The sequence below is a fragment of the Aspergillus thermomutatus genome (genome assembly GCF_002237265.1).
Source record: "Aspergillus thermomutatus strain HMR AF 39 chromosome Unknown NODE_102, whole genome shotgun sequence".
In the NCBI taxonomy this organism is placed as follows: Eukaryota; Fungi; Ascomycota; class Eurotiomycetes; order Eurotiales; family Aspergillaceae; genus Aspergillus; species Aspergillus thermomutatus.
The window spans coordinates 59004-75674 of NW_020798151.1; the positions used below are offsets into that span (position 1 = coordinate 59004).

The 16671-nt window shown below is 49.9% G+C and overlaps 4 protein-coding genes across 4 annotated transcripts; 3 read left to right on the forward strand and 1 right to left on the reverse strand.

Annotated features, from left to right (window-relative positions):
- Positions 1 to 142: 142 nt before the first annotated feature.
- CDV56_106370 (gamma-tubulin-complex subunit SPC97) lies at positions 143 to 3000 on the forward strand (the record flags this gene model as incomplete). Its single annotated transcript, XM_026759989.1, has 4 exons — positions 143 to 530; positions 589 to 2576; positions 2631 to 2848; positions 2919 to 3000. 4 exons carry the CDS (start codon positions 143 to 145, stop codon positions 2998 to 3000), a joined length of 2676 nt encoding a protein of 891 aa, XP_026614193.1.
- A 1144-nt stretch (positions 3001 to 4144) lies between these two features.
- Positions 4145 to 5702, reverse strand: CDV56_106616 (putative MFS transporter; the record flags this gene model as incomplete). The annotated part of the gene is made up of 4 exons (XM_026760235.1): positions 4145 to 4313; positions 4369 to 5063; positions 5118 to 5507; positions 5580 to 5702. 4 exons carry the CDS (start codon positions 5700 to 5702, stop codon positions 4145 to 4147), a joined length of 1377 nt encoding a protein of 458 aa, XP_026614194.1.
- A 6300-nt stretch (positions 5703 to 12002) lies between these two features.
- Positions 12003 to 13388, forward strand: CDV56_107037 (class I SAM-dependent methyltransferase; the record flags this gene model as incomplete). The annotated part of the gene is made up of 7 exons (XM_026760656.1): positions 12003 to 12194; positions 12248 to 12409; positions 12472 to 12537; positions 12638 to 12759; positions 12843 to 13081; positions 13132 to 13309; positions 13358 to 13388. The coding sequence occupies 7 exons, from the start codon at positions 12003 to 12005 to the stop codon at positions 13386 to 13388; spliced, it is 990 nt and encodes a 329-aa protein (XP_026614195.1).
- Positions 13389 to 15264: 1876 nt separating this feature from the next.
- On the forward strand, positions 15265 to 16464 carry KRR1 (KRR1 small subunit processome component; the record flags this gene model as incomplete). The annotated part of the gene is made up of 3 exons (XM_026760815.1): positions 15265 to 15324; positions 15390 to 15662; positions 15718 to 16464. 3 exons carry the CDS (start codon positions 15265 to 15267, stop codon positions 16462 to 16464), a joined length of 1080 nt encoding a protein of 359 aa, XP_026614196.1.
- Between the last annotated feature and the right edge of the window lie 207 nt (positions 16465 to 16671).

Here is a 16671-nt window from a genome sequence, read left to right on the forward strand (position 1 = left end):
TTGGCGAGCAACAACTGGGTCTGTTCTTGTTTATTATTGCTCTTCTCAATCAACGATTCAATTGCCTTGGCCTCAATCTGTTCTGACTCCTGGTTTTATCTCCGCCACATGATTGACACCATATCCTCTGTCTCGCGGGATCATGTCCGTCAATGAGCGTCGCGCCAGTCAAATGGGTGCACCACGGCCCCGCGTAGCATCAAATCGCGTCGATGCCGAGAAAGCTGCTTTGCGCGGTGCTGCGTCTCCATTACAATCGGAAAATATGGATCAGCTTCGTGGCAGTGCATCCAGTCAAAAGAGCAGAGCTTCCCGAGATCAACAGAACATTACCACGAGCGAAAAGGGCACCGAAAGGACCACGATCAACACAAGAGAGAAGGTTCAAATGCGAACGCGGAACCCGGTTAAAGAGTCGACAAGCGCGGGGAATAGAGGAGATTGGGAAAAATCACGAATGAAGAGGGCTAGTCAGACAGATGGTGCGGCTTCTGGTAATGCCCGGAAGAAGGAGAAGGAGCCGGCGGAGCGTTAGTAAAGAGAGATCAGTTGCGCGCATTGCGAGCAATGCTGACTATGAGACAACAGAGACTTGGACGCCGCAAGCCTCGTTGATTCCCCATTCAACTGCACCTTTAGCCAGTCGTGTATCCGTACCTCCTCTTGCCTCCGCACTGCCGCAACCGCTTCATCCCACACCGCTTCGCGAACTGAACGCCGACGCGCAGGAGGCAGTAATCTTGGAAGACCTGCTGTTTGTGTTCATGGGATTCGAGGGCCAGTATATCCATTACCACAATGCGTTCGACCCGACTGCGGAGAAAGACCGCTTGGCTGGCCCGGCGTTTCAACTGCCATCCGGGCTGGACCCGACGCTGAGAGACCTGACTTCTTCCATGCTGAAGATGGCGACACATTATAGTGCATTGGAGTCCTTCGTGGAAGTACAGAGTCGCGCTGAATACGGAGCTGTTAGCCATGCATTGTGCGCCACGATTCGACGAATATTGAAGGATTATCTAATCCTCATCGCTCAACTTGAGACACAGCTGCTGAACCACTCGAATTTCACGCTACATATGCTGCATCTACACACCATGCCAACAAGCCAATGCTTGTCTCAACTGTACTCTCTCGGACAAGAGCTCTTAAGACGCAATGGGCTGTTAGACCAGGATCTCGATGAGTCGATCGACGACTTCGACGATGTTGACAATATTCTAGAGCAGTTGAAAGAAGGAGGAGACCTTGTCCCGGGAGCCATGTCAAGCAAGAAGATATGCAAAGGAGGCAATGTCCTTCGACTGCTCACTGAGCGGTTGGCCACGTTCTCCGGCGATCCAACCACGAAGACTCTCCTGGAGAAGCTGCTCCGCGACGCCAGTCGGCCGTACATGGCGATGCTTAACGAGTGGCTACACCACGGAGACATCAAAGACCCTCACGCGGAGTTTCTTGTCAAAGAGCAGAAGTGGATCAAGCGAGAGAAACTGGAAGAAGACTATACAGACGAATACTGGGAGAAACGATATACCATTCGTGATAACGAGGTACCGCCACAGCTTGAAGGTGTCAAAGATAAGGTTCTCCTGGCTGGAAAGTACCTCAACGTTGTGCGAGAATGTGGCGGTGTTGACATTAGTCAAAAAGTGACGGACGTTCCTCATACCCTAGATGATCCCCGGTTCCTAGACAACGTCAATGCGGCCTACACCTATGCCAATGCGTCTCTGCTAAACCTCCTTCTCACTAAGAACTCGCTCACGACACGCTTCCGGTCTCTCAAGCATTACTTTTTTCTGGATCGCTCTGACTTCTTCTCCTACTTTCTTGAGCTCGGCTCGTCAGAGCTGCGCAAACCAGCCAAAAATGTCAACGAGAACAAGCTTCAATCGCTGCTTGATTTAGTGCTACGTCAACCCGGCAGTATCGCGGCTTCTGATCCCTTCAAGGAGGACGTCAAAGTGCGGATGAACAAGATTGGGCTAACAAAATGGCTGATGCAAGTGGTGAGCGTCTCCGGCATCGACCAAGACAACCCCGAGGCGGTTCTGGAGAGATACCAGGCTCCTCAAACACAAGGTGGAGAGGAGGACAAGGATATTGTTGGTTTCGATGCTCTGGAGCTCGATTACTCGGTCCCTTTCCCACTGTCACTTGTCATAAGCCGCAAGACGGTCCTTCGATATCAACTGATATTCCGACACCTTCTCTCGCTGCGCCATCTCGAGAGTCTGCTAGTAACATCTTGGTTAGATCAGAACAAAGTTCTCGCCTGGCGGCACAAGTCTTCGGATCGCCGACTAGAGATGTGGAAGAGGCGCGCTTGGAATTTGCGGTCCAAGATGCTTGTATTTGTCCAACAACTGCTTTACTTTTGCACAGCAGAGGTTGTCGAGCCAAACTGGCAGAACCTGATGGATAGAGTCAACGGCACTGATGCTGATGGGTCGGAAGTGACCATCAATGGCACCAAGCAAGTCAATCGGACGGTGGATGAGCTTATGCAGGACCACGTGGATTTTCTGGACACATGCCTCAAAGAATGCATGCTGACCCAGGCCAAGCTACTGAAGGTCTGCCCCATACTGTGACTTAATTGAAGGGCTGCTAACTAACTTCGGAACTAGATCCATTCGAAGCTGATGACCTGTTGCACTATGTTTGCGTCCTGGACCGCTTCCTCCCTTGCACGAGCTTTGGCTTCTGCCGATGTGGACTTGTCCGGGAACAAGGCGTCTAATCCCGATGGTAGAGGCTATGACCCGACCCGGATTGGCAAATTAGAGGACACCTTGAAAAGATACGAAGATCATTTCAACCGACATCTTCGCATCCTAATGGACAGGTACGGAAATGACTCATAGTAGAGATCTTGACTTTGGTTGCCAGTGAATCCTGATTACTCGTGACTATAGCTTGAACTACTTCGCTGCGACGGAAAGTGTTGTCCTTCTCAAATTGGCGCACGCTTTGAGCTCTATCAGCAAAGAGGATTGAATGTCCTATTGCTGGCGTGCCTGACAAACCATGCTATATACCACTTAAGGGACGACCACAGCGTACTCGAAGACACTGTGCATGCTTAGCACTTGCAAGGTTTGAGATCAGATCTCTTTACAATCATTGGACGATGTCCATAAGTACTCAGCAGGCGCGGTACGGCCTTGTTCTATTCGCAGGGTAACTTTGCGCAGACCAAACTACCACTGGGGGCCGATTCCAATTTGTGCCCGTCGTGTTAGCGCGCTGGCATGACTTTCGGCCGATGACTCTCTGAGAGAATATTTCGGAGCCTCGCCGCTCGCGGACTCTGCTCTCTGACATGTTTGAAGATACAACAGCTTCAGTGAGCTACGAAGATGACTACTTCGTAAATACGCACATCATGATGACATATGGTTGGAATATGAACAACATGAAATTCGATTTAGATACCCCGATGCGTGTTCTAGTCTCGCTTCCCAACAGATACAACTATTGAAACAAGGTTTCTCATGCTCAAACACAAGATTTCTATTCTCTATCTGCTCTTAACATTGTATTAGTCCTCCCCCTGATTTTCTGGCTGCAATTTGACAATTCCTTACGCAATTCCAGGGGCAAGTCATGGATCCTTTGTCTTTTGTGGCAGAGCGAAAGTGAACGAGACCAGTCTTGATACGCTTGTGTGTCGGAATGCTAGAGCTCCCTTCAACCAAAACCGACCGTTAACCAAGTTTGTTTGGAAAAAGGGGGACATACTGTATTTCTTGCTACAGGCAGCATATTTGTCTGTAATGGATAGATGGTTGCTTTGTCACTCCCCAGGTCATAGACCAGTAAGCGAATTGATGCACTTCATCTCTCGAGAAAGAAGACCGAGTAACGAGTCACATCAGCAAGGAAATTGGCCCCGGTATAGATGGTTACTCTAGCGTAACTATTACTTCGATCTAAGAAGGGATTAATATAATCAAGTATTTCGTGCGTATGTGCTCTTCCCACGCAATCGTTCACCATAAAACCACAGGAACAGTGGTGAAGGAATTCCAATGAAGATTGCAATGAATGCCAGTAGACTGTTTCCCCAGGCAAATCCGAGCGTGTTATATCTTCTATATGTCAGTAGAGCTCTCTACAATGCATTGGCAAAGGGGAGAACCTACAGACTGGGGGCTATCAAGGGCAATGCAAACCCCAACAGACTTCGCAGAACCATGACGGCGGCCATGGCACTTGCGGCAAAAAGCTGGTATGTATCAATGAGGTAGCCTTGGACGCAAACCAGCTGTACAACAGTGGCGCCGCCGTAAATTGCAGCACCGATGTTACTTTTCGGGTCAGCGATATTCTCCCGGATTGGCCGTCCACAAGGAGAAAACTTACGGCATGATCCAGTGAATGCTCGGCCGGGCACTCCAACCGTACCAGAAGAGTCCGATGGGGACAATGCAAGCTCCTGCACAGAGAACCGGCAATCGAAATTCAGGTCGAGCCATACCTCCATTATTAGCACGCAGTCGTTGGTAAACACGGTCGGCGATGCGAGTCCCAAGCTGCGTTGCGATACCCATTCCAACCGTGAGAGAAAGATAGTTCAGCGATCCGATCGATTCGGATTCATGATAGATCTTCGTCCAGACGTCCGGGAACGTAGCAACCATCAGGTATAAGATGCCATTCAGATAAGCCAGATACAGACTCAGGACCTGGATGATGGGCTGCGTGGCCAGCAAACGGAATGGTCGGATCAAGTTCTTGTGCAGCAAAGCGGTCGAGGACATATCATCATATTCGGTATAGAGGTTGAGGTTTCCAGTGATCTTGCGCATTCGAGCACATTTCCTCCGCAATAGAACGGGCCCGTATGTCTCGCGAAGTAGGAAGAATGCGGCAATCTGAATAATAGCGGCAGCAATTGAGACCACATAGAAGCACCACGGCCAGGACTCGTACTGAACAAGGAATTCTCCGGTGATGGGACCGACAGCCGTTCCTAGGAGTGGAGCCAGGGTGAACACTGCCATGGCCTTCCACCGGTCCTGTGGAGGGAACAGGTCACTGTTCATGCCGCTCCCTATCTACACATAGCTCAGATTAGCACCAGTAGACATAAACGCATTAGAGATACATACTCCGAAAGGACCAGCGCCCCCTAACCCGGTCAGAAATCGATATGCAATGAGCTGGTTTTGAGTCTTGGCAATTCCGCACAGAGTATTGAAGATGATATAGAAGATGTTCGCAACTGAGAGGATCATGACCCGTCCATACATCTCGGAGAGAGGTGAACTGACAAGAGGAACGACTGCAGTACCCAGCAGGTACACAGAAAGACTCAGAATGAGCAGTGTTTGAGAACGAATGTTGAGATCATCGGCGATTGCTTCTAGAGCTGGGGCAACCGTCGCCGAGGACATTGAGCTCAAGAGATTGAACAGGGACCTAGGAATGAAGACCATCCATTTTCGACTCGCAGGCCAATTTTTCGGATTCTCAGGGTCATTGGGACCATCCCACGTCACCTACCGAAGACCTAGGTTCGATTTAAAGATTGTTCTCTTCGTACATAAAGAAAAACGTGGAGGAAAGCTCACCAGATTTGGATCAGGGGAAGGTCTCCCAGATGAAGAAGAGGAAGCTCCCACAGGCTGAGCTTGGGTCTGAGCATCACCGACTCCTTTTTCACCAGAAGGCGCCGATGCTAATTGGGCTGCCATGCTTGCGAAGAATGGATATGAATCTGTAAAGTGACCATAAAGCAGGCCAAGTTTCCTTTTGAAGTAAAAGGTCTACGAGAAACGAATTTCTCGAATGAGACTAAACCAAGGCCCCTATTTGCTCGATTCACGGATATGCGATGCGTTCATGGCTTCCTTTATTCATTTCAGGAGAAGTCAAGCAGACCTGGAAGGTTAAGGAGACATCGTAAGGTATGTGCTATAGCTCATCGCCTATCATTATTAGTGTCATCTCAAGCATAGCTGGGCGGGGAGAGCCACAGACACTACAGATGCTTGTCTGGATGGGGCAGAACGAAGCCTTTTTTTAACCGTGATTGGCATGCTCGGATATAATGCGAGTCATGCATCCCTGTCTAGCTGTTTAGGCTGTGATTGAGGAATCAAGTGGGCGTTGCTGGTGTTGCGTCCGGGTGGAGGTGTCCACAACTTCCACATCCGCTCAGCTTGTCCATCAGGGACCCCAGAAAGCCAATGATTATCAACAAACGCACATCAGTAATCAAGAAAGGGAAGTACAAATTTGGTAAGGCCTACTATGGCTGTGCCGTATGTCAAGGGAGATGATAGTTATATTGCGAACTAACTAGGCGCGAGCGCATAAGCAATACAACAGTATCGCGTGATGAGTACATGAAAATATCCCCGGTTTTCAGAAAGCCTCCTCGTTAGTGTCATCCTCAAGTTCAGGCGCTTCTGTAGCTCCAGATAGCGCAACAACTCGATTAAGATGCCATTGCATCTCTAGCAAGCTCCTATTCGGAAGTGGGTGGGTGATGGGATCTGAGGTCTCCAGAGTAAGTTTGTGGCCCGATTGGACCTATAGAGATATAATACCACTGGGCTAAAAAGGTGTCCGGACGATGTACTCGTCAGTCTAGGGCTTCATATCCGTAATCATAGTGGTATCTTATTCCAACAGGATGGTGTCCTCGATAATAAGGGGACTGGATGTCATTCCATCGCTCCTGGAGTATCCCGAGAGGTCCATGGATGATGCCGGTTGTTTTGTGATCAGAATATCCTCATCAATGGTATGCCCCTGATTTGTTTGCCAATAGACCTCGATGTCCAGTTTCCGCATCCCATCATAATAATATTCAGGCGGCCGAATTGCAAACATCCCGACGCCCCACGTTGCGTGGACCTGCTTGCCGAGGCACATGAGGTTCGCACAATGATCGAATGCCTTGGTTAGATCGTTTGGGTCACGGAAAATCTCTTGCTTCCAGAGTTGGCCCTGTCCTTCGGGCCTTGGGCACAGGCTTTCTTGGTGCGCTTTGGGAAGAGGAACCGAGTATCCCGAGCAGGGAGGAAGCACCCCCGTTGCGCGGTACGCAGGTGCCTGGAGGCACCGATAGCAGAACAGCGCAGGCGCAGCAGGGCGAGGAGCAGGCGGCAGCACTTGAACAACAAGGCCGCCCTGCTGGTCGCGGTGCTCGTGCGCATTAGAATTACCTTTCTGTGACCTCTCTTTTTGCTGGTCCCAGATGCAGGATCATACTCGTGAACCTCAACAAATCCAGTCAGGCAGTGCGTATCATCCGGCCTCAGTGGGCCTAGCTTCACAAGTATTACCGCACGGATCTTGCCCTGAGATTTTCCTGAACAGCGCCCGATACCCGCAAAGGTGGAGGCCATCGAGGCTTGGCCGAAACCAACAAACGTTCATGAAGTTCGACAGTTCTTCGGACTCGCCACGTACTATCGTCGATTTGTACGCGAGTTCGCACGAATAGCTGCACCACTTCATGACCTATTGAAGGAATCGGACGCTTCGCTTCGCAAAAAGAAGTTTCGACCTATTGTCTGGAATGCTCGATGTCAGCAAGCGTTTACGACTCTCAAGAATGCAATGGCAAAAGCACCTATACTGAAGGTTGCCGACCCTCAAGAACCGTATCGATTGAAACTGATGCGTCCGAATGGGCCATCGGCATGGTTCTACTGCAACAGGACGGCTCGTTTGTGCTGGAGCTAGTCGTCGAGGGTGGCACTTCATCATGGATCTTCTGTTTCCAATGTAGCGGGATGAACTGGGCTCTTTCGGCCAAGAATGTGATGTAGGCACGGTTCTCTTTTGCGACCCGTATCATTGATTCGAGACTCTCCAGAGCGCATACCTGTATGAGCGTTCAGAAAGTTGCCGAAATGGTATCACGGCCGCCAGCGCCAGGCATAGCGTCCGCCGCTTGATCAAGTTGGGCGAGTTCTGGGTTCATTTCAGATTGCGAACAAACAGTGGCAGTCTTTTTGGATCAGTGTACAGAACACGAAGAGACACTGGTGAGAAAGTTACAAGTGGTTCGTGATCTCAAAGTGAGGCACATCCACGGGACCATGATCCACTTACGCAGGTATGACAATCACCTCCTCAGCGATCTCCCTTGACCTCGACACTTTAAGAGAAAGTACCAAGGGTACAGTGCCTGGGTTCTGGCCAGCTATTACAGCTGACCCAAAGAGCTGGCCTTTAGTGAACTCAATACGTCCACTTAAGGGTAGAGGAACCGGTGGAGGAAATATTGCCTAAACTCTTAATATTCGCTTTCCATCGTAGACCTGAGATAGAAGGATACTAACCATTTCAGTAATAATGAGGCCTCCGTTTCCGAGGGCTATACAGGTTATTCGGAGGAGTGTCAATACATGTCAAAACAATGACCAACACGAAAGCTGTTCTCGGAGTGAAATGAAGAGCTACTTACATGGTACAAAGTATCCGAGACAAACGCCGACGCACTGTGCGCCAGCCTGGATGATATCGTCCGCAAGGGCAAGTCTCCCATCCGACGGCAGGTATTTAAATGTCTCCCGAAGGAGCTGCTCAGTGTCATCGTTGGCATCCAAGGGCACGTAGCCGTTCAGTGTGGTCCTGCGGCAAGATTCGAGGTTCGAGTAAGGTCCTCCAGGGATGAGTAAATTGCTCGTCTAAGGGAAGATAGTGTGACGAATATGTTCAAGAAGAGAAGAGAAGTGCCACCTTTGCTCCCCAAAGATGTTTTAGGTTGGTGGCGGTTGTAGGGGGAGGGTGAAGGGTGAATGAACCAAGCAGATCTGAGTAAAGTATCGTAGCGTTCCCGGCCCGACTACGGCGGACTATTTATACAAAGTGAATTTTTACCCTTCCTGGAGCAGTGGCCCCCATTGATAGGTCTAGATCTGTACCCATTCTGTGAAGCTGTTGTATTACCATCAGCGAGGACGCTGACATTCAAGGGACCACCCCAACTGTGGTGACACGTGATATGGGTCCCTGTATACCAGACGTCCGGCTCAGGTAGAACTAGAGAAGATCATCAATCAATTGTCATACCATACGACCGACGTGCACTACCACAAATGCTCGCTTTACCGGGGGAGTATCTACTCATCTATGCTCAAAAGGACAGCGGAGGAAGTGGCTTTTGTGATGGAGGTCATTGTCGCCAGCGTCGAGTAGATCTGTGACCGGTTCTGAGGCCGTCAACTAGTTGGAAGGCATACCAGGCTTTTTGCCTTTGCCAGCGTCGGGGCTTTGTAGCCCGTGCACAGAGAATGATGACGAGGATAAATGATACATCCATCAAACCTGAGCCCCGACTCCCTGCTCTTTTTGGCAATTATAAGCCGGAGTTGTTGCAAAACTGCGGGTCGCCCAATAGCACACAGTAGGCTGGGAGATCGTAACATAGACCTTCCACAGGATTGCAAGGAAAATTGGTTCCCTGCAGAGGTGGAAGAACTGCTTAAGGCTACACAGGTGCACAGACATACACAGGTGCACAGACATACACAGGTGCACAGACAACACTCAGAGGCTTTCAGTTTCAGGACACGAGGGGGGTGATTTAGTTCATTCAATTCTCCGTACTCCTGGCCAGTGCAGCCACATAATGTCGGACCGTCGGCTGCACTAAGCACACACCAGAGGGTTACGGCCCAAGCAATCGTTTTTCTGTCGCGACTCGCGAGCAGTGAACCGTGGTTCTGGAATTGCTACCATTGATCTGACATCTCGTTTAATGTTTCGACATGAGAGTAAGACCCGACAGTCTGGATGCTTCCAATCTGAGTGCATAGAGCCCGTAGATCGCCCGTGACGAAAACCCACGGCAATTGTTTCCGTTCAATCCCTCCGCACTAGGATGGATTCGACCCGGGAGGAGTCTGAGCTCTCAAGACTGTCAGTAGTAGTAGAATAATTGATGCAAGCCGACATGTCATTTCATAGTCGTTCATTATTATTGTTGTAGCAATGGAAGCGACCCTCGAAGGTCGAACAACACTTCCTCTCGTTGCCCGCTGTCATGCGCCTCTTTTCTACAAGCACGATATATCGCCGTAAACCGATCAGTTCCTGTTCGCGTATCACATGAACATGATTGTCTGAGGTGCTTGGCCCATATTCGGTTTCAGAAGACTTTTCGAGGTGCCGTCTCTCATTAGGCAGTGGAAATGTGCACCTGTCGGAATTTCATATCCACACTCGTCCTTTTAAAGCCAAGCCCATAGTATTTGCTCGTCTTATGCCTCTGACTGCCCAGTGGACGTCATTGGCCCGCTCTTAGAGGCAGCCGCAAACCGAGGGTGCCTGTTATCCTCGATTTGGTCCGTAATTTAGTCACAAAGGCTGAAGGGTCATTGGCTGAAGGTGTCAGAGTTATTAACACACCAACAAGAAGCGGTGAGGGGGCGAGGTGATGGCGGCAGAGAGGGCCAGGAAAAAAAACGAATGGATATGAGAAACTGTCATTCGCAAGAAGAATGATTCATGCAGTTCATACTTTGTTTTGTGGTTCACAGTCTCAGGGACGAGCAGTTATGGGAATAGGCCCCATAAGCAATGCGTACTGTGTAGTTATTGCTGTTGCACAAACTGCGCATTATTGCTGACCTTCTTCCCTCCTATTTTCGTACATACGGTACAAGAACAGCCCTAAGCCACTCAGACTGTGTCCCCACCCAGCATTTCGTCGATGCCGTCATTATTTTACCTCTTTTGGGGTCTCTTCGCATTCTTCATGTCAAACGAGCAAAGCTGTTGGCTCCGCAACCAGGACTGAGACCCAGGCATGAGGGAGAAACTTATCAAGTCGTCGCTGCGACACTGACTGCTGAAATTAGACAGGATTCCATAATGAATGAGGATTGCCATGCATGCGTGTGACTCTTCATGCACTGATCCGTTAGTCGAGATGAGGCTTCGCGTCCCTGCATTATGTGTGGCTGATTCCTTTCGGAGTCAGCACAGTACCATGACTTTGTGCTTCCGTAGTGATGGGACCAATTTCTCGGTTGTTTCTTGCCCACGGCTGTAGCTTCTGTACACTATTTAAGTGCAAGCAGGCTGTCGCATATCTAGTCGTCATTTTGGTGGGTATCGAGGTCCATTGCGTAACCATAACAACTATACAATGCATGAAGGTACATCATTTTGGTGGCCCGAGTCGTTGCCTTGAATCCCCGAGCGAAAACAACTCAGAGACATACGAAACTAAGCGATAGGAGCACCAATGGCTCGACGTATCGCGTCTGAAACGAATCAGACGAGCGTTCTTCATCCAGCCCTAAGAACAGAGGGTCGCAGGAGGTTTCGAATGTCTGTGACACAGATCCCAACTTGTCCCTAACCATTTGAAGCACGGCGACCGATTTAGTTCAATACCCAGCAGCCCAAGTCACAGAGAGAACCCTAGAGATCTTCCTCTGTTTGATCTCGTGGTGCCCCTCTGGGAGACACCGCCGACCCCTCCTTTCCCTGCAAATTTGCTTGGAGGTCAGACTTAGTCCGAAAACGGTAATCAGGCTCGCTCTTGTCGACAATGAACACTATCGTCGCTTGAGGTCGCAGCGTAGTAATGTGGCTTAGAGACCAATCCACGATGATGCTTGTCCTTTTGTAGGAGTTTTGGTTCACTGAGTTTTTACCAACAGCATTGCTTTGTTCCTCCGCGCAAGACAGAAGCCAGAATTTGGGCAGAGCGGGTTTTCCCACCATCCGCACATTTCAGTACGAGTCTTGAATCCCGCAAAGTACACTCCTAAGACGGCCCATGGGGAAAGATAAAGTCTTTTTCTCATCTGAATCGAGCAAAAAGAGCTCCGCGATAGTATCTTGTACCACGTCAATCGCTTCAAGCATACAGGTCCCTTCCCAGATATCGTTTCGTGTTCGCTTTCCTCCTAGATACCCGCTCGACGTCGGAGGCGGCTTTCTCCCCACCCCTGATCCAATATTTTGAACCAGACATATTGAGCCAGCAGGCTGTTGAGCGACACCGAAGAAACAAAGACGGCATGACGTACTCCCTCCGAAAGATCACCTTGACCACATTAATGCGAGGACGCGCTGACGCTTCCATAACAAGGAGCCCTGATTCAGAGACGGAGGAATTGGACGAAGTATACCTCCACACCGTAACGATTCACGGACGAGAATTCCACAAGTACTCCATCGATAACCAGATAGCTTTTGAGCCTGTTGACGATGTATGACCGTTGTCTTCAAAATTTGGCAAGTATTGACCGTTCTTTATTATCAGGAAGAAGCAGAACGTCTCGACCTCCAGCATCGAGTGTTCTCTAGGATCTTCGACGGCCGACTGATTTTTCCACCGATCCGTCGACTTCGCAGGGTACTCGACTGCGGTTATGGCGCTGGATCTTGGGCAGTCGATGTGGCTACACAATATCCAGATTGCAAGGTGAACACCCGTGTGCTCAAAGCGTTGTATGGACCGAGGCTGACAAACTTGGCGTGAGCAAGGTAATCGGTCTCGACATATCTCCACACAAGAATCCGGATGACATGCCCGAGAATCTATGGTTACAGGTGGGTGGAGTCTTCCAGCGATTTGGAAATCATGGAGATATAGCCTGCAGGGCTTAGACTGGACTTCCAGGAAAGCGTCAGACTGACATCCCATCACCAGGTCGATGACCTCAATCGTCGATTCACCTTTCCCTCCAATCATTTCGACCTTGTTCACTCAAGTCTCCTTGCGACCGGCATCAACAGAGCCAGATGGCCGTCCTATCTCGCAGACATCAAAAGGTGCGCTCTCTGTTGAGTCAGGGTCGTCAGCCATTTGACAAATCAAGCAACTGGGCGAAGGCTGACTTGGTCAAATGCTTTAGAATATTGAAGCCAGGTGGATGGGTACAATTGATCGAAATATACTTCAACGTTCAATCGGACAACGGCTCGATTACCGAGGAACATGCTCTGAGACGATGGAGCACTCAGTTCATGAGATCATACGAAGGAACAAAGGATCTGCGTGTAGGGACACGGTTAAACAATCTTCTTCTGGCGGAAGGGTTGGAAGAGGTTGACGCGAGAATGATTCCTCTTCCTCTTTCTGCGTGGTCCAACGGTAAGTCCTCACTGCCTGTTTCGTTTGCGGTTGCTCAACCAGTGTTCAAGACCCTAGAATGCGAGATATCGGCATGCTTAACCGAGAGAACATCAATAAGCTCCTTCCATCATTAGCGTTGTATCCATTGACACAGATTTCACGCGTGCCTCAGCAGGATTTCCGGGAGCTCATTGCTCAAGCACGGCAAGAGGCAGAAACAGCGAACCTGAAGGCGTACTTCCCCTTGTAAGTGATAGTGGGTCGACCAGTTATGACTCCCATCTAACGGTTCAGGTACGTTTGCATTGGAAGGAAGCCACGATAGGTTGTCTGAAATTGAGGAGTGAAGAATTTCGGCGGATCGTTCTGTCTCACGTTTCAAAACTGGCGGGGCGCTCCCAGTTTACTTCGAGGCACACACATTCCTGGAATTCGTAATGTGAATCATGTCTGCTCGTCGTCCGATTAGAGATCTGGTTTATACTAGCTCTGGAAACGGAATGTGACAGAGTTCGGTTGGTCAAGTGTCTTTCTCCCGCCTCGTTTCTGAAATCTGTGGCCGCGAGTCAGAATATCAGTCTCAATAGTTAGCATCTGTTTTTGTTTGACGGCGTCGAGTTCGCAGCATGACAAGCTCAAAGTTAACACTGAGAATCAAGCAGTGACTCCAACTCTGCTCTTCTGTAACATGATCAGCTTCCTGGAGAGGCCGAGACTTGTGTTGACACGCGCTGATAGCTCATCATCACTTTTCATTTTACCAAATGTGTCAGTGAAATCATCATTTCGAAAGGACTTCCTGTGAATATTCAGAAAAGCAACCTGGACGCCCTTCAGGAAGTACGACATGTCGCTAATTGGCAGGCGCTAGGGCACAGTCCTCGAGAAACAGCTTCTACCATTGCGAGTTTGGTCTATTGTTGGAAAGACATATGAGATATTGAAGATTGAGCAACCTCTCCAAGGAGATGAAATTGGATAAACAACCCATGGCAGAGCAATGATGGATACTTGAAGGCGAGAAATGAGTAAGGAAGAGAGAGGAGGGAGACTGGATGAAGGGGCTCGAGAGATGGACCATCGCGGGTCCGGAACCAAACTGACGGGACGCTGATTATTGAACCTTACCCAGGTACATACCGCGAGCCAGAATGAAGATTTAAGGTACACTTCCAGACGACAGTCAATAACCTAACCACACACACTCTCTCTAGTTTCTCTTATAACATGCTATTGAGAAGCCGATTGCATCTCGATATTTGGGATCTGTCTAACTATCAAGTCTAGGATAACGTCATGCCAATCCCGCATCTGCTCTCTACCCTCCGAGGAGGTCCTCGTCAGTGGTGTCCGCATTGGCAGTTTGGCGGTTCAGGTTTTTAATGCGTCAATTGTCATGGCCCACTGAGGGCCCGAGACCCCTTCAGGCTCGGAAATATGTCAGAATGAATGTGAACTGTTCCGGTGCTCAATGCTCTGTGGCTGTTCTGCTGTTCTGACATGTTGTTCAATCCACTCCGGGCCTCCCGACCCTTTTCACGAACAAGTAACCTCGTTGACCGTCAATAACGAAGCGGAAAATCTGGCTGTCACTGTATCTAGTCAGAATCAATCAGGATGACCTAGTCAGTGACCCTGAGACATGAACGCGCCATGGTACCGAGAAGGGTGAGATGGGATGTCACCGAAATGGCAAGTGCCCAATTTTGTCTGGACAACATGACGACGAGATTTAGATACAGAGCAAGAAGAATCAAGGCCACAGTGTTCGAGACGCTGGATGGATCAATTCGCTAGTTTTATTACAATGTGACGAGTATATCGAGTCAGATCGCACACATCTTCGCAACACTGCGTATAGGCATGCTTAATTCTTATACTCATGTCCAAAAATTCTTCCGTTCAGGCACAGTAAGGAGATATAATAACAGCAATTATGACAAGTAAAAGAAATGCACACTCAACTTGGCTCAATTCTGACCATGCGGAGAGCACACGTCCGGCGCGTTTGGGCGCTTATGGCGCAAATCAGCTTTGTTGGTGCCTTGCTGATGCCTGAACTACAAGGCTGTGATTGTGTCCCAATCGGGTAAGTGTCCGCGCTCCGGGCGGGGAGAAAAAAAGTTGGATCCAGCTTGAATAACGATCATTATCTTTTTACAGCGCGCCTCCGCTGTTGATCAACGCAACTCGGACTCAAGATGCCTTCCACATACAAGAGGGACAAGCCGTGGGATACGGACGATATCGATAAATGGAAGGTATGCATTCTCAAAATTCATCCTCCGGCATTCTGCTCGATTCTAATGTGCTATCACTTGACTAGATCGAAGAATTCAAGCCCGATGACAATGTCGCTGGTAGTTTCGCGGAAGAATCGTCGTTTGCGACCCTGTTCCCCAAGTATCGCGAGCAATACCTGAAGGAAGCTTGGCCGGTTGTGACAAGAGCGTTGGAGAAGCATGGAATCGCCTGTACGCTTGACTTGGTTGAGGGTAGTATGACTGTGAAGACTACTCGTAAAACCTTCGACCCTGCAGCCATTCTGAAGGCTCGTGATCTGATCAAGCTGTTGTCGAGAAGCGTACCCGTTCAACAGGTGAGTTTTCGCAGTGACATTGAACCCCCGCCTCATAACTGACGACATGGTCCAGGCCCTGAAAATCCTCGAAGACGGCGTCGCATGCGACATCATCAAGATCCGTAACCAAGTCCGCAACAAGGAACGCTTCGTGAAGCGCCGACAACGACTCCTCGGCCCCTCCGGCTCGACCCTGAAGGCGCTGGAGCTGCTCACCAGCACCTACATCCTGGTCCAGGGTAATACGGTCGCGGCGATGGGTCCGTACAAGGGGCTGAAGGAGGTCCGCCGGGTGGTCAACGACTGCATGGCCAATATCCACCCGATCTACCACATCAAGGAGCTCATGATCAAGCGCGAGTTGGCGAAGGACCCCACGCTCGCCAACGAATCCTGGGACCGGTTCCTGCCCAACTTCAAGAAGCGCACGCTGTCGAAGCGTCGCGTTCCCTTCAAGGTCACCGACAAGTCGAAGAAGGTGTACACACCGTTCCCGCCGGCGCCGGAAAAGAGCAAGGTGGATCTGCAGATCGAGTCCGGCGAGTACTTCCTGTCCAAGGAGGCCAAGGAGCGCGCCCAGAAAGAGGAGGTTATGGAGCGGCAGCGCCAGAAGCGCGAGGAGAAGATGCAGGAGCGCGCCAAGTCGTTTGTTCCGCCCGAGGAGCTGCAGGCCGAGGAGAAGAAGAAGGAGAAGAAAGAGAAGAAGAAGCGGAAGCGCGAGGCCGAGGCGGAGCCCGACGTCGACGGCTCCGAGAAGAAGGAAAAGAAGAAGAAAAAGAAGAGCAAGTCCAAGGACGCTTCTTCGGACGGCGAGGCATAGAGGCATTCGTACCACATCTGCCTTTGTGGTTAGGGATTTTCCATCCACGACGTTCACATTCAGCTTCTGCTGTCTTTTTTTCGTCTGTTTGCTCTTCGAATACAAGGCGCTTAGGCATAGCATGGGTTGGAGTTATTATTGAATTTGTTGTTTCTATACTGCGTTTATACTTACCAAGGAGGGAAAAGTCACGTCGAAGTTCAATTT